Source organism: Ruditapes philippinarum, unplaced genomic scaffold, assembly GCF_026571515.1.
Source record: "Ruditapes philippinarum isolate M1 unplaced genomic scaffold, ASM2657151v2 ctg2786_1_1_1_1, whole genome shotgun sequence".
Lineage (NCBI taxonomy): Eukaryota > Metazoa > Mollusca > Bivalvia > Venerida > Veneridae > Ruditapes > Ruditapes philippinarum.
In genome coordinates, this window is record NW_026852317.1 from 26,725 (window position 1) to 48,364 (window position 21,640).

The following is a 21,640-nucleotide window of genomic DNA, read 5'->3' on the forward strand; positions in this document are numbered from 1 at the left end:
ATAAGTTCTTTATTTCTTAAGGTATTTTCTTCAAACTTTAAAAATAAGTTGCTAGTCATCAACCACATCATATGTGACAAAGTTTACAACTCTAGCACAAAATTTATCAGAATTACCTCCCTGAGTTCAACTTGAACTTGAAATTTTCATGAAAAAAAACATTTTTTTTTTTAATAACTTCTTTTTTTCTGAACGTATCTACTTCAAACTTCATATAAATGTTTCTTATTATCACTCAACATTTGTGAGTGTTCAATACTCTAGCAAGACTATTTCCAGAATTATGCCCCTTTTGAACTTAGACTTTTTTTTTGAGAAATTGGTAATTTTTACTCCAACTTCTTCAATCATGATAGAATTTTCTTCAAACTCCCACATCATTATAATATGACAAGGTTTAAAAATCTAGCATCCATATTTCCAGAATTATCTCCTCCTTAAACTTTTAATTTTTACTATTTGTTCTTTTAACTTTCATTTACTTCAATTTCAAAATAAATATTCAATATTCATACTTTCATTACTAATTGTTCTTTGTTACACTCACATCATGTATGACATCGTTATCTCCTTTTTTTTAAAATTTTGCTTTTAAAATGTTATATTTTGATAACAGGGATGTTTAAAAAATAACTTTAGACTGTCCTTCAGTCTGTCTGTCTGTCTGTTCACTGTGATCACTTTTAAAGAATTTTTTCAACAAATTTACTTAAAATAGAAACATAAGTGAATGGCCAATGGCCCTTCAGAAAGTTGCTTGGACTCTTACCGGTAGGGGGCTTACGGATTGCTTGCAATACTATGATAATTGCTTGTTTTATATTTGATAAAACCCATATCACACTAAACAGCAATAATATGTGTACATTTAGGAAGAACCTCATTGCTCTGTGGTGAACAACATAAACATATGAAAAAAATAAGATTAAACAGAACATACGGAAGAAACATATATGATAAAAATAATAGATAAAGAAAAGAAAGTTCATAGTATATAAACAGAATCAATGTACGCTGTCTTTCGAGCCTATACAATTCAATGGGTACACTGTCTTACATGCAAGTTTAACTTTCCGATCATGTTTCCCTTCTTGGGAGCCTATATATTTCAACTTGAACTTTTATTGCTTTAACAGGAAGTAGACTTGTCAAACTTCTCGGCCCTTTCCGCTAAACATCGGATAATTTAGAGAAACCGAAATTACATGTTTTGCATACATTGTCAACATCGTCAGTGTAGGTGCCATACATCATCGAGTGTTTCGCCCCGTTATAAATAGGACACTATAATATGGTGGGGCCACAGTGGGGACCAAACCACTGTATGTTGACAGTTTCCACCAGCTCTTTTCATCTCTCCTCAGCCATAACCAACAAGATGCCTTTTCAGCTTCACTACTGACTGAGCGGATGGCTTGCTTTCTTTGATGACCAGTTATTCCTATCTCGGTCAGCATCTTCCACAATGACATAGCTGGGAAGCCCCTGGTCCCGACTTCTACTGGGAAAGGCCAGGCTTTCCATCCTTTCTTTCTACAGTCTTCAGTTAACTGGGTATATTTGGTTGATTTACGTTCGTAGGCCTCGTAACACCTCACTTCCCAAGTTACCGTCAGTTCAATGAGCACAATCTTCTTGTCCTGTGGGCCAACAATTCTATGTCTGGTCGCACAGTTGAATAGACCACCTCTGGGAAAACAAGTCGCTTTTCCAGGTCTACTCTCATCTCCAAGGTCTTTGATGACAGCAGGACCCCACTCTTTTGTGCTCCAGTAGTTCCAGCTTGGCCCTCGCGAACAAATGAAATTCCTTTCTCTTTCTGAGGGAGTTTTCTATGATTCTTCCTTTACCTCTCAAGGGTGTCAGCTAACTGCCTCAAGACTATATCGTGTCTCCACCTGAAACGGCTTTGTGACAGCGCTGTTGAGCAAGAACTAAGAACATGCTCCAGTGTTCCTCTTTTGCCACATAGAGTACACGATGGATCAACGGTTAGTTTCAAGCGATGGAGATTAACTGGTGTCGGTATAACATCATACACGCTGCGGAGAAGGAAGCTTATACGAACTAGCCCCATATGCCAGATATCTGACCAGTTAAGTTTTCTCTCTGGTTGATTCGACTTGGTAGATGCTCCTTGACTCCCCATCTGTACCATTTGTGCCATTCTTTGCTCCTCTTCATCCTTCCTAATTTCGGCCTGGATCAAAGAGCTTCTGTCTTATCTGGATGATGTTAATTACCTCTGACGTTCAATCATTCCAAGGCCTAGGTGCCCTACAGTTGTGGTACCAACAATGTCAGCATGTCTGAGGCGTGACTCTGCTGACTCTACTGCTTGGCTGACTTACCACTTTCTACCAGTCCTTAGCTCGATACTGGCTCCTCGAATGCATTCACCAGGAGAGCCCTTAAGTGTCATCAGTAAGCGAGCCTTTGAGACATTAACTCTTCGACCAATGAAGAGGCTGGTAGCTGGAGTTCCCCTGTTGCAGTGTTCAGACCTAGACTTGTGAAACATTGCGGGAGGCCAAACCACTTGTGTGCTTATTCCACGAATGTGCTTATTCATCTGATGCTCTAGGGATTCTGCTGTCGATGTTGGGATCTCGTACAGCATCAAGGGCCAGCTAAGCCTTGATAGGAGTGAGTGTTGGTACATCCGAACCTTGAACTTTCCTTGAAGCCCTGTCTTGTCTATAGTCTACAGATTCTGGCTCAGACTAACCTGGTGTTGATTGATATCTTCCTTGTCCTTAAGGGTAGCATCAAGCCACTTCCCAAGGCACTTGATAGGATTGTCTATGATCCTCGGGATGTCTTCGCCTTGAATCTTGAGGTCCACATGTGGTAGTATTTTCCCCTTCCTGAGAACAAGGTACCTTGACATTCTTTGCTTGAACTTTATTCTTGCCAAGGATGGTGTTTTTTCCAGAGCACCAAGAATCCATCTTGATTGTATGTGGGATTCTTTTGTTATGGTTATATCGTCCATAAACCGTCTGGTTGGGGGCATCCATATGCCCGATGTCATCTTGGGACCCCTTGTCTCCTGTTCTGCTGCCTTCAAGATGAGATTCATTCCAAGGACAAACAAGATGACTGAGACTGTACATCCTGTAACTATACCCCTTTCTACCTTGATCCAGTCAGTGGTAAAGTCTGGAGTGCTGAATCTAAGACGAACATTGCTGTAGAAGCTTCGTATCAGCATCTTTATCTTGTCTGGGAAATGATAGTGATCCATGGCATGTTCAATCACCTGGTTTGGAATAGATCCATAGGCGTTGGCAAGGTGTAACAAAACTACTGCGAGGTCACTATTGTTGACGCCTGCTTCTCTGTGTTATGGCTGCGGTATGTTCAAGAAATCCTGAAAAGCCTGAAATGCCACCCTTCTGGACTGCAGTGTTGACATAATCATTTTCTGTCACGAAGGCAGATATCCTCTTGACGACAATTGAGAAGAATATCTTGTCCTCTACACTCAGAAAGGATATTGTTCGGAACTGGCTGCTGTTTTCCGACTTCTTCTCCTTAGGTGTTAGGCATCCTCTTGCTTCCTTCCAGCAATAAGATACTGTTCCTTTACGCCAGACGATCTTGATGAGGTTCCACAGTTTCTTCAACAGCTTCGGGCAGTTCTTGTAGACCTTAAAATGGATCCCACTTTGTCTTGGGGCTGACCCTGATCGGGCTTTCCTCAAATAGATAAATACAGAATCCCTAAAGAAAGCCCAACACGGCAAAATTGAAAATGTTGCAGGCTCGGTTTGATTGAGCCTGTTCATGGACGGTACTGGAAAGTTACCGCCCACGCCCCTAGCACCGGCTTAAGCAGAATTCAACATTTAAACATGAAATAGTAAAATTTTGAATTACGAAACATCCGCAGATGTGTTCATACGGCGGATATCATGGAACCTTCAATGTGACACAGTAGTGTCATTCCATTAAAAGCGGCGTATGGTCCCCCAAGTAATAAAAAACGTGTGCCCGAAACGAGAAAACAATGGGCGGAACTAAATAAAATGGAATTTTGAAAGGGGATCAGAGGTTATGAATCCTGCGTATCACAGATAAGACGTCAAAAGACAAATTTAAAAAGCAGGCAACATATCCTAAGGGTGATTCAACATTATTCAAGTAGGAATATTGGAACCGACCAACTAGAAAATGCCGAAAAGTTGGAACTCAAAATACCACAAGGACAACAATAATGTCGTGCTGAACGATTTTCAAGGATCGAAAATATAACATCATTGATTAAATGACGGGGAGACTTTTTACAGCCACCACACGGCACAAATAACACGGATGTGATCATGAAATAGATAAATACAGAATCCATAAAGAAAGCCCAACACGGCAAAATTGAAAATGTCGCAGACTCGGTTTGATTTAGCCTGTTCATGGACGGTACTGGCAAGTGCAAGTTACCGCCCACGCCCCCCTAGCACCAGCTTAAGCAGAATTCAACATTTAAACATGAAATAGTAAAATTTTGAATTTAGAAACATCCGCAGATGTGTTCATACGGTGGTTATCATGGAACATTCAATGTTACAAAGTAGTGTCATTCCATTAAAAGCGGTGTATGGTCCCCCAAGTAATAAAACACGTGTGCCCTAAACGAGAAAACAATGGACGGAACTAAATAAAATGGAATTTTGAAAGGGGATCAGAGTTTATTAAGCCTGCGTATCACAGATAAGACGTCAAAAGACAAATTTAAAAAGCAGGCAAAGTATCGTGTGTCCCTAAACGAGAAAACAATGGGCGGGAACTTGCCTCAGTGTTGGTTCAGTCAACCTGAATGGATGTGTAGGTTGGTCCATTGTGCGTATCTGCGAGCATTCCCCCAATGGATCTTCACTCTGGGAGTCAGCGTGTGCTGTTCTCAGGTATACCCCGTTTCCTCTATGCTGCTTGTCAGTCTTCCTGACTTCTTATCACTGAGCAGGGCTTTGGAGAACTTACGCGCGTTGGAGATAAATGCTGCTCTCTGTCTCCTTCTTGTCTTCCTGCCTTTCCCCAGCCTCTCAGCTGTGGTCAGGCTCTTTAGCTAATTTCTGATGATGTCCCTTAACTCGCTGAGACCAATCTTCTCCTGTTCAGACGCTTTTTATACTGCTTTCTTAAGGAACACAGTTCCCTTCTTAGGCGTTTTATCTCCATCTCCTTGTGATTTGACTTGAAGGGCTTTGGGGCTCTCTTGAATGCCAAACCTCTCCTCAACTGCATATGTGATAGCTGAGAGTGTGCGTATTTTCCTGTCTACTTCGCCTTCGAGGGCTACACTGAGTATAGTATCAAGGTCACCATCAAACAGCTGCCATGATTTCTTGTCTCCTGTGTAGGCAACTTGACTTACGGCTTCCGTTCTGTAGTGGGTTGTTGTCGCTGTCTAGGTTCATCATGGGTTTTGCTGTCTGTTTTGCTCGCTTCTCCATCTTACAGATCTGACAAGTTGGGATCCTGGCTGTTAGGGATTCTGTATTTATCTATTCTGTATTTATCTATTTATCTTTAGGGATCATGTATTTATCTATTTTTTGGGATCCTGGCTGTTAGCCCCTTCATCATGAGCTTGGATGTCTTCAGCACTATGGTGATTATCCTGGCTGGTGTCTTCCTGCGTCTCACTGATGTTTGAACCTTTGCGCTGCTCATGCTGTAGATGCCGACCGCACTTTGATCTCGCTTGGTGGATCTTCAGTCCCCTGGCATTTTACACACCTTTCCACACTTGCAAACAGATGATGCGATCTGCCCAGTCAGTGTCCGTTGAACAAGTCCGGTTGTTTCCCTTGAATCCGTCCTGGTGAGCCTTTCACCCCCTCTCGGAAAGTCTCTTTGGTGTTGTTTGTTGTTTCTGTCTGTAGCTGGTATGAAGGTGTCTCGGATGATACATGTAGCAAGGGCTGCTAATCCCTCCTACCCCGATGCCTGTCTTTCCAAGCTGTCGTCTGTCTATCCAGCGTCACTGGACTTTACTAGTTGTCAATCAACAACAAAATGTCTACCTGTTGTCATGAACTCGGATTTGGTTATAATTGTATAACAGTAGGCATTTTAAAGGGATACTCAGGCAAATTAATGACAAAAAATTAAAATAGTCTTATTTCCTCATATCACTCTAAAATTACATTTTCGAAACACCTAGCATGAAATTCTGTATAACTTTAATATATTTTCTATATATTTTGTATTTTGAGCGAAAATATATCTATATATTTTGAACGAAATTCAAACACAAACAGATTCGCTGGGTGGTTTTAAAACAAATCATGTGACTTGAACAAAACTTTGAAGTTACAATGAAATATATTTTTGATATTGTATGATTGAAACAAGTCTAAGTCATTCATTTGACATATTCTTTAATGTTTCAACAGTTAACTGTGACAACTATTGTGAAATCTTAACGCTCTATCTTGACCCACGCGGGTCAAGTTAGGAAACCACTTTTTATTCTTTATATGGTGAACAGTATTGGTTCTGTGACTGCCAAATGTAATTATTTTGAGGACACTTACAGAATAATGAATGAAAAATTCAAAACCAAAACAAAACTATATATTGCCTGTGTCTCCCTTTAAATGTCAGACATATTTTCAATCGTATTTTTACCGAAACAGACTTTAATATATCTTTGGATATCAAATATATACATTCTGTTTATTATGTTTACATTTAAAACCAATTTGTAACAGTATTGAGTTCGAGGTTATAATGAATAATAGCTGGGATAATCCGATTGGTTAAGAATAAGTTTATTTGCAGAAAATAGTTTAAAGAGTACTTGTGGTACGTTTAAAGTGTTAAACATTTTAACTGTGTCCACAGATCCCCGGGAAAAACTAATTCAGTGCTTTTTCCACATAATGTCATTTATAAATGCCCGAAACGTCACTTCGTTGCATTGTATTTACATGTATTACACGAAATGAAATTTGATGCAACAAAACATGTAATTACCAATATATAATTGATACATATTCAATTCATATTTATATTCGATCGCTCAATTTAGATACTCTGAACCCATTGTGATCAGGTCCCCACCCCATAAAAATTCAACAACAAACCAAACGATTATATACCTTGTTTGCTACAATTTTTTTTCACGTGCATGCGCAATTTGTAAAAGTATTTTATAGATAATTACGAACAAAAGTATCAAATTATATCAAATAGCCTTTAACCTTTTACTTTTCAAGGTACAACCTGTAATAATAAGGAATTGTTCTTCGAGCATTGTAAAGTACTCCTGAAGGATTTCTTAAATTTGTAAGTCTATATTGTGAAAGTAGTGGAGCGAAATGGCAAAGATGGAGCGAAAGATTCGATGATGAGGGAAAGGTTATATTAATTTGGCGATTTAGGGGAACGTAGTCTAAATAGTATGAATAAGTTAAAAAAGGGTATGATCAAGTGTTGAGACTGAGATATATAAACCTTTAAAAGACAACTAATAAAGTGTGATATCCTTTCAACAAATATAGTGTAATGAATGTAATCGGCAGTGTGTCACCTGTGGCTGCCTTAAATTCCATTATTTATGTTACAAATTAGGATGAGGCCCGATGATTGAATCATATGCCTGACGTAATACAGGGTGCCACTTATTTGATTTTTGGCATGGTTATGAAAAACTTATGTCCGTGCAAATTCGACAAAATCGAATATTTTCAGTTCTATCGCGAATAACTGTTTCCGAGCAGGTACATTGTATGTGTAACGCGTTTGTTCCCGTTCAAAATGTTATGCTTTTCGAAAAGTTAGATATTCAAGGTGCAGAACAGAGACAAAAGTATGCAATGTATGGGGCACATTAAATGGATCATTACTTCTGAGTTCGTTTAACTATAACATTCTGTAATTAATTGTCCAACGTACATGTTCAGATCAAACACAAATAAGCCACGTTTTCATGAAATTGTAAGACTTTTGTAAGGTGGGAAACTCTATGAAATTATTTGATAAAGTGTCAGTCGTTCTAAGGATATAAAATATGATAAACAAGAAAATGTGGCGTTCAATGAACACTTTGGATCATTGAAAGCCTAAAACAATCCTTCGAGGAACTACATTGGTCTATTTTTGAAAAAAGTACAACTGAAATGAATTACAACACAAAAATATAAACAATTAGCCGTTAAATCGGCCTCGCGCTCTATTTCGGAAATGCCGTTCGCTGTTTTACTGTACACCACAATTTGAAGTGGAGCGACAGTGTGCCGGGCATGACAATTCAGCTTTATTTTTGCAAATTTTTCATTATTTCAATATTCATGTGCTACGGGATATACGGTTATCATTATGCAATGCTCTATCTTATGAACATATATTTCTCGACTTGACACATTGTCTTTTGTATAGAGAACAATCGAACAAAAACGGGATCGGTAAACATATCTGTTAATCGACCGGACAGTGATTTAATAGACCATTTTAACAAAAGAGACAGTATTTATCTGTTACTATTTAATCGAAGACTTAATGCTTGAATACGAAGGTTCTTACTAAAGAATCAAATTCAACATTTAAGGTCTATCAACTCTGAAAATCCCCGAACGCGGAAATGCAGAAATACTGATTAAAATATATTTTCTTTTGGTATTGCTTTTTGCCCTACGCAGAATGTGCTTGATCAAAATGCTTGTAAAAATGTTTTACGTTTTTGTCTTTTCGTTTACCATTTAAACAAAATATCTTTATTTCAGACAGTCAATTTTTGTGAAAAATTCAAGCCCCGTGCGTAAGATTTTCGCTTTGACAACAAGCTCTGTATCACCAAATATCAATGTAACTTCATTGTTGTTGTCTTCACAGGTTTCTCCGTCTGGGAATTCTATTGACAGAACACCAAGCTGTTCGCACCCTGGGTCGGTTACAAACTGTGGGTTGGGATCACTGGTACAATAAACGGGTATCTCCACCATACGAGGATTCATTGGAGTATAAACTCTACGTACTTCGTGACCAACAGGAATTTCATCACCTACTTCGACAAACTTGTCAAATACGTCTTCAGTAACGTTTTCATCTTTATCTGACTCTTCATCCGTATTCGACTGGTTATCACCTTGGCTACCGCCGTCGAGACATAGCTGACTATTGCCAAAGTACATACCAAAATCAAATTCGTTGTAATCATCATCTGACTCTGAGTCGTATATTTGTAGTTGATCATCGAACAAAACGTGATGGTCATCATCTTCAGAAGATGATTTTTCATCGTCACTCTCTGAGCCACTGTTTGGAAATGACTTATTGTCCTCGTTATCAGAATCAGAAAGTGATTCTGTATCATCGACAGTCACCACTGAAACTCCATATGTATACTTCATCACTCTGGAAGACACTACATTTGGCATGTGTCCAAACCGAACTGCTCCTTTCAGGACAGCAAGACCAGGTTCATTGGGTATTATTATAGTTTTGTTTGGAATATTTCTTTTCAAGTTATCATGAACAAGCTGGCATTCCCCAAACCCACCAACGAGCAATATTCTCTGCACATTCTTCATTTTTATTTCGGCAAGGAGATGTTGCACATGGGCAACTATTTCGTTTATTGGGGCCTCAAACCAATCTTGTACAATCGATACATCTAGTCGCAGTTTATCGCCGGTGAATGTAACTTTGTCAGCTAATCCCATAGCTATGACTTTCATCTTTAAGTCTGAATTTTCGACCTCTTGATATATTTCTCTGAGTGAAGCAGACACCCTGAATGTGATTTTCCCCTGTGAATTCGTTGTTATGTTCCGCTTCTTTATTTCAAACTCTCTCTGGACATCGAAATAGTCAGCCATTTGTTCTTTTTTAAACCTCTTCATTGTGCCTTCTCCAAATAGAGTTGTCAGCCAGTCAAAATAGTTCTTGTCGACAGCAGTACCACCCCAAGGACCACCACTTGCTTTGTGAATTTCTTTAAGAGAGTTATCGGCTTTCTTTTCATGAACTGATATGTCGGCTGTTCCTCCTAAAATAAATATGGTAAAGCATATAGACTTCACATAAAGCCTACACTATTCAAAGCCGTTTCAGAATGCAATGTTCTCTTATTTACAAAGGAAAAAAGCCCAGATAATTTACCTCCCAAGTCAACAACCATGTACTGGCATCCGACATCAGACACAGACTTCTTAAGATCAGTTGATACCATTTGACACCAAATCGAGGCTGCCTCTGGTTCAAGAGAAAGTTTCAAACGTGTTGAATCCAGTCCTGCCTGTAGGTAAATGCAATACAATGTTAGAAATTATCTTTATCAACTTCAAATGAAAAATGAAATGTTTCTGTGAGCGTCAGAGGATTATTGCAGCTGTATTCTCTTACTAATCATCAGACTAAATGCCTTTTCGTTGATGTTTACTTTCATGACCTCCTTTCAATAGAGTAAAAATATCCTAGAGGTAAATGTAAGAATAGTTTTCACATTAGATTTAAGATATTACTTAAAAGCTTCTAAGTTATAAATAGTGTTTAACTGATATTACACATTTAAAACGAAACAGCACTTAACATGTTTTGCACCATAAAGCAAGTGGTCAAATTAACCTTCGTATTTTTTGTTTTATTTGATTGGGTTAAACGTCACACCGACACAGTATAGGTAATTCGGCGAAGTTCCGGCTGTACTGGTTGAGGAAGTCTCAGGTGCCCTTTGTACATTATTTAAGGCACAATAAATTGATTTTATGAACACATTTGTGTCATATTGACGGTTAGTCCAACTAAAAATCTTTTCTGGATAACTAATCAGAATTTACAAACTGCTCTTTAAATGACATATTACTATCCTGCAAGATTTTTTAATCCGCGATTAGAAACAAATGATCACTTGACTCAATGTCTAAAATGCATTGCCATGGAGTTATTTTTCATCGCCGCCCGAATATCGAAAGAGCGACTTCTGGAAAATTACCTATCTGCTCTTAATATTCGGCTAAGTAGTCGAAAGAACAAAGTTTTATACCATAATCGCAGCTTCCCTCATGAATTGTTTGGCGTTGTCATTCCAAATAGCTGGTACTGTAACGACATATTGTATGTCCTTTTCATTTAAACCAACTGTCTGTTTGTTGAGTGCTGTTAGCAAATGATCTCGGAGAAATCTAATTGCCATAGAAAATATCTCCATTGCAGGCATAGCTTTCCCATTAATGTCTTTTACCTTTGATGATCTATTCAAACCCTTTTAATGATAAACATGGATCTTTATAAATAATCAAAATATACCTGTACCCTGTAAAAATTATACATAGAGTAGATAAGTAATAAACTATGCCTACTTAATATTTCATTGCTTATGACGTAGGTTCTAACAAGTATTGTATAAAATATGAATTTCGGATCCCCCGATATTATTTAACCAAATTACCACTTTTAGTTTGGCGAAAGAAATGCGAGGCCGCAATAGGGAAAGGGTGACCAATCAATATAAACATTGAAAGCATATTAGAGAAAAACTATTGATTTAAAAATTACAGAGCATACTTAAATGGAGACGAAAATTTAAGGAATGAGTATGGAGAAGGGGCGGACACAATAATAAAGGAAAGTAGAGGGAATAAATCTTTGTTTCAAAATTTAAAAGGAATTAATGAGATCAATCATAGTAAATATTAAAACATATTCTTAAAAGTGTAACGTTATGAACGTTTTTGTTTTCAGTTAGCTGTTGTTTATGTTCGACTGATACGGAAACTAACAAAATATCTCTAGACAATAATTGTCACTTTTAAAGTGATGATTTTGAGCAATTTGATAGATTGTTAAATATATTTACCTCATTATTGTGCAACAACATCTTAAACCTGCGAAATAACATCCACCCATGGTGTTTGTCATCTTCGGCAAGATCAGAGTACCTGTTCTCTGCCTCAAACCCAAACGAGTCAAACTGCTTATGTTGATTCAGGAGAACGCATGTGGGTGTTTTCAGTGATATAAGTTTCTCGCTGCCAGCGTTCCACCCCTGATTTGTTTGTATTTTCATCGGCTCGTCGCGAAAGGAAAAAGCGTAGCCACTGTATGTTGTTCCAAAGTCAAAAGCTGCGACCAGAAGATGGCGGGAGAAAGAGTGTTCGCCTTTACCACCCATTTTATCTATGAAATCAAATTACAAACTTTTTAAATCTTAAGTTTTACAATTTATATACATACAATTGTAATATTTAGTCTCTGCTAAGCGAGATAGATAAGTCCAATTGTAACAAAATATGTTTAGTTCCTCAACGTGGGCACATGTAGCCAAACAAAAAATATTTGACCTTGAGACATAGGATTGACAAATCGGTGGCGAGTAGGGGCACCCGTGTCCTATGGAAACATTTCTTGTTCTAGTTTTTGCTCCAGTGACGTAGTTTTTCACCTGAGATGACCCATGTTCCAACTCATTTGAGCAATTACCTAGACAACCATCCTGAAAATTTTTGATAATAATTGAGTAAAAAATGTGACCATTAGAATGTTAACAAGGTTTTCCATATTTGGGCCGTATGGCCTAGTTTTTGATCCAAGGTAACCCATTATCTAACTAGACCTATAAATTTTCAAAACAAACTTTCAGACCAATTTTTTGGATATGTGGATAAAACGTAGCCACTAGAGTGTTAACAAGATTTTTCAATTTTTAGCTCCTAAGACCTAGTTTTTCATCCGAGATGACCCATGTTTAAAGTCATCCGAGCAATTCCCTAGAAAAGCATCCTGACCATGTCTATGATGATTTATTCAAGAATGTGATCACTAGAGTGTTAAAAGGGTTTTTTAATTTTTAGCTCCTCTGACATAGATTTTGATCTGAGATGACCCATGTTTAAACTTTTCTGAGCAGTTACCTAGACAAGCATCCTGACTAAGTTTGATTATAATTAAGTCAAGAATCCGATAACTAGAGTGTTAACAAGGTTTTTCTATTTTTAGCTCCTATGAACTAGTTTTTCATCTGAGAAAACCCATGTTTAAACTCATCTGAGCAATTACCTACACAACTACCCTGACTAAGTTCGATAAAAATTGAGTTAAAAATGTGACCACTAGAGTGTTAACAAGGTTTTTCTTTATTTTTAGCTCATGTGACCTAGTTTTTCATCCGAGATAACCCATGTCCGCACAAATCTGAGCTATTACCTAGACAAGCATCCTGACCAAGTTTGATGATGATTTAGGCAAAAATCTGACCGCTAAAGTGTTAACGAATAAAAGATTAGTCTTTTTGCTTGTCATTTTGCATACTTACAGTTGTAAGGCTGCATGCCCTCAGATGAACCAATATATTTCAAGAAAAAAATGACTGATTTTGCTGTATTTATCATCACATTCTACTAAATGACAAACGCAGTAATTGCTATTTTGCACATTTTTACCTCTTTTTGATAATTTAATTATATTGAATGCGCATTTTGAATTACTTTCTGTATTCACTTCAAAATGTTTTTCTTTTAACCCTTTACTGTGAACCTCTTTATTGTGAAAAATGGTGTTTTTCATTGAAAATAATAACTGTTGACTGTACCATAGCTTTTGTAACAGCATGATCAATTTTATATTTCATGTAACCATGGCAACGGTGGACATCAGACATGGCTAATGCTAATCGGTAATTTAATTTAATTTAATCGATTACAATTTTTTGAATAATCACAGTAATCAGCAATCATAATTTTTTCCCTGTAATTTAATCATAATTTTATCAATTACATGACAAATTAATCAGTATTCACAATGATTACATGTATGATTACAATACATGTTAAGCTAAAAAAAATGCTGAACAAACATACATAATTTATAAAGGTTAAAAAAGTACCAGTGTCAATACCTACTAATTGTCTTAGGTAGTGTAGGTGAATTACATGCAGTCAACCAGGTCAGATTTGATGACACAGGTGATTTAATAAGGTGATAAAAAGATCACTGACTGATTTACAAAATACATAAATGATTGTCACAATTATACCACTTTAATTTAACTGTGAAATTATAACAATTGCCTGAACAGGTATATTATCACTTATTGAGAAGACTTAACAGGTTCAGTAAAGAGCTGGTATAAGCTGCAATTTCTGACAAAAAGTGAGATATGATAACATTTTCTGTTGCATTTTGGTATTGTTAAGTCCATGTAGAAGCAACAAGTACAAAATGATGTTCGTCATATTGAAAAGAAAGCAATACGCAAGCATGGCAGGAAATATGCCTGCTTATTTTAAATACTTCATATTACAAGAAAAAATTCCTGATGATGGCAATGTGAGAGCTAAATGCACACACTGCGTTTCATATGAGAAAATAGCTTAGTAAATAGGAGGCCACAGATGCACATATGTAGACTGAATTTATTACTGTAAAACTAAGCAGGATTGTTTTTTGAATATTTGTTGTATTGAAATGTTCAATAAAACGATAGTGTTGAACCATTGTATTTCTTAACTTATGTACATGTAATCAGTAATTATAAACGTTATCTGATTACTCCTGTCAGTAATCAGTAATTTAATCAATTACAATGTCAAAATGAAGTAATCCGTAATTTAATTGAATCAAGCATTTTGACATTGGTGGTCATCTCAAAATTGCCAAAAATCACTATTTTGCGCTGATGTTTCCATGAAAACTGATTTTAAAGTATTGCAACTTCTAAGTAGATTGAAATAGAGTCAAAAGCTTTTTAGCGTTGGTTACACGTTACCTTAAAATCGGCGTTAGACCAATTTAAGCCTCTCAAAGTCCAAAATCTTCTTAGCGACGAGGGTTGCTGACTACTTTCAAATCCCTTAGCAGAAGGGGATACATTCCCCTCTGGAAACCCTTTGATGTACTTTATTTATAGGGGACGGCACTGGAAAAGTAATCACTTTTTAACAATATTTCTCATAACGAAAACAAGTGTTGGGCCAAAATAAGCATTTTCACTGTTTATGGGCCCAAAAATTAGGGAGTGAAAAACCGTCAAAACACGTCTATATGAGGTAAAAAGTTAAACACATGAATCTGGAGGCATGCCACTTTAAGAGCGATGGAAAATTATTTTCGAAACACATGCGCAAAAAGAATGCATTCCGACCGATCATGGAAATATTTCTTTTCTTCCGAAATACATGATGTACATGTAAAACAATTTGATTATATATAAATGATTTATCATCCTTCACAGATTATCAAAATTTCTTGTTTCAGATTCCATTCAAATATAATAAAAACCTTTTTCCTAAAGTAATAGAATTACATTGTTTCTGGCATTTGAGAATTATAAAACTAGCACTTGGGAGAAAGAAATTAAGCATTATCAATCATTACATAAAGCCTATAAACTCTCCAAAAATATTATTAATAAAAGGAAATAAAAGACAGGATTTTTACAGATAGTTTAACCGCAATAGTAAACACAATAAAAACAACTTAAAGTAAGACACCATCGTATTTATCGGCAATGCAGATACATTGCATTATAAACTTTCCACTTAACCTCCATTTTACAAGGGAACGCAGTGGTTTCGAACGTTTGCCCTTGCAATATTACACCCAACCTTCGCTAGATAAAACGAAACTACAAGTTGAATAATACATATTATATTTGTATAGTTATCGCCTTTAAAATTATAAAATTAATGCAAAAACAGTTACAAAATTATTATATAACATTTCAAAAAGAGTAAAATTGACTTACAAAAAAATCAAAATCGTCTTCTTTAGCAGTAACAGTAATATCAGCTCCGGACTTTTCAATACAGATAATATATCAGGGCAGAGTTCGAATTCTCAAAAAGCTAAATATAGAAATAACTTCCTGGATTTTGTTTGAAGAACTTTTTAGTTTCTGTGAATAGTATCATTGTAAAGTAGATTAAGTGTCATACGAAAGATCAAGAAGTACGTTTTAATCAGCCACACAAGGTTTAAAACGTTGATTGTACGCCTTAAAGTGTGTGTGTTTTTCTATCTATAGTTATACGTATTTAATGGTGTATATCTAGTAACGCAACCTCGTGCAAAAGTTATAACGATTCTAATCAAAGTTATGTCCGTTGCACGACAAACGAAATTTATAGTTAACAAACATTAACCGCATATTTCAAGGAATTTTACACACATTTCAAGGAATATGTTTACTTTTAGAGAACATTCGTGAGAATGACGACCTACTTCCATATTGAAGACAACTTAATTGTTTCGTTGATATTAATAAGTACAATCACGCATTTCAAAATTTATTGTTTTGATATTTGATATACTTTAGACAGTTGCCAAATTATAAATGTATTATAACAGTTAAAACCTGTTTCATGTCTCAAAAAATGAGGGAGTGAAAAGCCGCCAAAACACATCTATATTAGGTAAAAAGTTAAGTACATAAATCTGGAGGCATGCCACTTAAAGTACGACGGAAAATGATTCTTGCAACACATGTGCAAAGAAGAATGCATTCCACTCAATCATGGAAATATTTGTTTTTTTCTCTGCCGAATTACATGATGTACATGTAAAACAATTTGATAAGATATAAATGAACTATCACGCTTTACAGATTATCCAAATTTCTTGTTTCAGATTCAATTCAAATATAAGTAAACCTTTTGCTTTAATTAATAAAATTGCATTGTTTATGTCATTTTTAGACTTATAAAATTAGCACCAGGAAGAAAGACATTAAGCATTATAAACCATTACATAAAGGCTATAGAGTCTCCAAAAATAATATTAATATAAGGAAATGAAAGACAGGATTTTAAAACATGTTTAAACAGATAGTTTAACGCAATAGTAAACACAATAAAAACAACTTCCTTGTTGACTCAAATTTCTGATTTTTTTCTTCGTTTTTGTTGAAGCGCCGACTTAAAGCAATACCACTCAGTATCTATCGGCAATGTAGATAAACTGTATTATAAACTTTCCATTTAACCCCCATTTTACAAGGGAACGCAGTGTTTACGAACGTTTGCCTTTGCAATTCTACACCCCATCCTTCGCCAGGTAAAACGAAACAACAAGTTGAATAATACATATTATATTTGTGTAGTTATCGTCTGTAAAATTAATGCAAAATCAGTTACAAAGTTATCATATTACATTCAAAAAGAGTGAAAATGACTTACATAAAAATCAAATCGTATTCTTTAGCAGTAACAGTTATTTCAGCTCCGGACTTTTCAATACAGATAATATATCAGGGCAGATAACGAATTCCCAAAAAGCTAAATATAGAAATAACTTCCTGGATTTTGTTTGAAGAACTTTTTAGTTTTTGCGAATAATATCATTGTAAAGTAGATTAAGTGTCATACGAAAGATCAAGACGTACGTTTTAATCAGCCACGTTTAAAGCGTTGATTGTACGCCTTAAAGTGTGCGTGTTTTTCTATCTATAGTTATACGTATTTAAAAGTGTATATCTTGTAACGCAGACAAGTGAAACAGGCCTCGTGCAAACGTAATAACGATTTTAATCAAAGTTATGTCCGTTGCATGACAAATATGATTTATAGGAAATAAACATTTACCGCATATTTCAAGGAATTTTACACACATTTTAAGAAATATGTTTTTCTTTTAGAGAACATTCGTCAGAATGACGACCTACTACCATATTGAAGGCAACTTAATTGTTTCGTTGATATTAATAAGTACAATCACGCATTTCAAAATTGATTGTTTTGATATTTGATAAACTTTAGACAGTTGCCAAACTATAAATGTATTATAACAGTTAAAACCTGTTTCAGGTACTTTTTATGAGGTAACCGGCGTTGCTTTGGTACACCCACGAAATATGAACTGCAATCAAATGTCAGATATTTTGCCACACCGATTCTATAAATGGAAATTAGTGACATTTAATAAATATTACATACTTCCTTTGAGAGGCGTATGAATTTATAACTTCATTCATAACCGTTACTGCGAAATGACGTCATCTTTTCACCCGACTCCCCTCTCATGTCAGATGAAATTTTCAGCATAATAAAACATACGGAAACACCTGAATAATATGCAAGGAATCGGTGTTTTATAGAAGTATTTAAAGTCTAATACATTTCATTGATATATATATATCATCAATTTATTGAATGAATACACATACAAAGAAAAAAAATCATCCTCATTATCGTCATCAAAAGGACATTTGGGCCACTAAGAAAATGATTAAACAAATAAATCAACCGTTAATCTTTCACACAAAACGAGCGAGACAAAGAGCGATCTTATAAAAATATCTGTACAAGATATTCACAAGAATTAGCATCATGTTTTAAAGTGTACGCCACTCAGTCCATGTTTGAATCTTTAATCGAGGATTGACCATTATTATGCCTTATATCCTTCTTTGACACCAGCACTGATTAGTTTAAGATTGTTGACCGAAGTTTCATTGAAGTTTGAGCTGAGATAGATATTTTTATATAAAAACACATTGATATTTACATGTACGTCAACACATCAAAAGATATGATAATGATATATACAAATAGCACTCTAAATATATAAATATAAAACAAGAGTTTGAGTTAGATGAATTAAGGCGTTCAAGTATGAATTAACAATGGGCTAATATCGGCATGATAAAGAAGCTAACCAACTGTAAATGAATTTGATTCTAAGAAAGCTGTATGTTTAAAAATAAAAGCAAAGAAGTAAGACAGATGGATAAATAGAAAGCAAAAGTTTATATGGAGGTCAGGAAGAAAAAATGTGATAAAATAACTACCCAGAAATGAAAAATAAATATGTTTTTAAAATTCAAAATGAGGCAAAACAGTCTCAAAATAATGTTTTTCTAACAGTTTAATAATAGTTGCAGTTAGTTAAATCAGCGGTCACAACATAGAACGAACGTACATTGTCAATATTCGTCTGCTATAATGATAACGCACACACCCTTGTTACTTGTATAAACTGACTATATAAGAGGTATATTCCTTAAAAAATCAACAAAGGATAGAGTATTAATGGAATAGAAACACGCTAAGTCATAATTAAACTGATATATGATACAGTCCCATTTTTCTAATGCAGGTCTATGTGTATATGGTTATTGTAATTTACATATAATCAGTTTTTTTAAGTTTGTATGTCTTTTAATTATATCGACCTGTGCCACTAGATAAAGTTTAATCATTTTTTTCCTTATTGATTATCATAATCATGACAACGGTTCCAGAGATTACATATTGCTGTCCACTGGTCATCAATTTTGGATTCCAACCCATATCTTCTTGTACAGCTTTATTTGGTGTATATTTACAAGTGCCAAGGTTTTCATTGTTCTAAGATGTATTGCTGCAACACAAGAGAAAAATTGGTTCCCCATATAGCTGCCCCATAAGAGATAACAGAAACTACATATGAATAATACAATCTGGTGTATACTTCGTAGGATAGATCACCTTGACTTTTGCGTTTAGAAATGAGAAATCTCAGGGTAGGACCATCACTTTGCGCTTCTGTTTTTGTAGTGATATTGTATTCAAGATGTTCTGTTAATAAAATACCAAAATATAAATACTTGCTAGAACACTCTGTAACAGAATCACTACGCTTTAAAATAATGTAAAAATGTTAATTATGTAAAACAAATAATGAAGCTTCATTCTTTAAAAAGTAGCAAATCTATGTCTCCATAGCCAAAGACACTTCTTTATAACTATATCTTAGCCTACAGCGACATTTAAAACATTCTTAACACTATCGAAATTTTCGCAGTTTGCATTAGATAGGTAGCCCAAAAATCGTGCCACCATTTTTATCTAATTGTTTGAACATCATCTGTTATAACACAATTATCTTATACAATCTGCAGTAGCATAATTTTACTACGCTCATTAAATATTCTAACTTAACAAATATTTTTCAAGCAATGGTAATGATTATTTCTCTAGATTTAATAACATCTCATTTTGACTTTTCTGCCAATAGTTATGTTGACATCGTTGCACCGCTCTGTCAAATGTTCTTCTAGACAAAGTGTATTTATGTTTGAGCTTCCTTTTACGTGCTTTATTTAAACATTTGAGCCAGCTTCGCTCGGCAATGTGTAAACTATTCAACATTTCCTAGAGTTTTAGAATCCACCAGGGTCTACATTTCTTAATTCTCCTTACAACAGTTATACATTGGTATGATTTAACAGTTTTAAAAGGCAACATATCGTACATTTTAGCTTTCACAAAATCACACTAAGGTATGTTAGGGTCGGCACGTATCTCATTCCATTTTCAGGTCTTTCATTTACATTATTTTTTCAGCTTTTGTAAAGCCATCCACCAAAAAACATTTGTAATATTCTCAAGGTTAAATATGTCAAAACAAGGTGGTATCTCGTTATCCACTGGGCTTTCATGCAGACCAACATTGACATTGTCCATGGAATTTCAGTGTTATAAGGTATATTATAGGTACAATATTTTCATTACAAAAGTTACCAATTATCATATCGGTGATTTGCGTAACATAAAAATATGTAAAAAGATGCAAATTTTCATGAAATATTAAACAATAGATAACAATAGAACATTTTTTACTTGAAACAGATGTAAAATCGTTACTGACATAGTTACGACCATTTAATATGTACATGTTACAATCAATAAGAAATTGAAATCTTAAAAGTTTGTCTTAAACTATACAATATTACGCTGTTTAATTACGTCAACTGCTGCAATAAAGTCATCCTGATTGCCACAGCAGCTATTCAGGTCACCAAAAATGTTAACAAGGCCCATTTGTTGATATTCATACATATTTTGCAAAAGACTATTATGAATGAGATTAACATCTGAATATCGATATGAGCTTTCTAACGCAAGTACAAATACAAAAATCACAATGTTTATGTTTCATTTTTAACCATAATATACCATCCTGATAGTCCTTTAAAACAGAAATATCAAAGTCCAGCAAAAGATTATCTTTCACTAAAAATCCAACTCCAACTGAGTCATATTAAGCATTACTATGTATACACCAAGGGAATATGATGTATACAAAATGACAATACAGATCAACAAGGGATAGGAGATGGAGAGTACGTGAGGCGGACGGATAGGGAACTTAAGGCAGAATGAAAAACGATTGGGGCAATTTCTCAATATTTATATTCACAGTCTAAAGTGCTATTAAGAGTGATAAAATTTCAGGCTGTTCTGGATATAAGGACAGTAGTAACACAGAGGGACACTGTATGTGAAAAGAAGAAAACGGTAGATAAAATGATTCCCAGTCAAGCGAAATAACAAATGCCATGATAAGAGAAGGAGAAGATGAAATAGATATAACACTGATATTATCATACATAAAATGTAAAATATATTAACAAAAACTAAATGACCGAAAAAAATCAAAAACGCAATGTCTTACAAGGGAATCACTTACATAGTCTTAACGGAACAAAGCAGGAGACGTTATTATGTCAGCTCTGTCCAAAACAGATCATCTCAAAACTCAATTCGCGCACCTTATTTGCGCACCTGAGAGAAACAGATCAACAACATCTCAAACCCCGCCCCCCCCCAAAAAAAAAAGTAAAAAGAAAGAATTATAAAAATAGAAAATGAATAAATCAAAATAAACTGTACACACTTAAAACAAATTATTTCCTCATTACTTTCAACCAAGCCTTTTT

The 21,640-nt window shown here is 35.2% G+C and overlaps 1 protein-coding gene across 3 annotated transcripts; it reads right to left on the minus strand.

Moving 5' to 3' along the window:
• Window positions 1-7,447: 7,447 nt before the first annotated feature.
• Window positions 7,448-17,204, minus strand: LOC132756596 (heat shock 70 kDa protein 12B-like). Of its 3 annotated transcripts, none has more exons than XM_060747714.1 (6): window positions 17,118-17,204; window positions 14,711-14,860; window positions 11,804-12,123; window positions 10,991-11,209; window positions 10,108-10,243; window positions 7,448-9,994 (listed from the first exon to the last, which is right to left on the minus strand). In XM_060747714.1, the coding sequence occupies exons 3-6, from the start codon at window positions 12,116-12,118 to the stop codon at window positions 8,721-8,723; spliced, it is 1,944 nt and encodes a 647-aa protein (XP_060603697.1). In that variant the 5' UTR covers window positions 12,119-12,123; window positions 14,711-14,860; window positions 17,118-17,204; the 3' UTR covers window positions 7,448-8,720. The 3 variants fall into 3 exon arrangements, with proteins under 3 accessions (XP_060603697.1, XP_060603688.1, XP_060603702.1); XM_060747705.1 differs by lacking the exon at window positions 17,118-17,204 and adding an exon at window positions 15,689-15,803; XM_060747719.1 differs by lacking the exon at window positions 14,711-14,860 and having other exon boundaries at window positions 17,118-17,203.
• Between the last annotated feature and the right edge of the window lie 4,436 nt (window positions 17,205-21,640).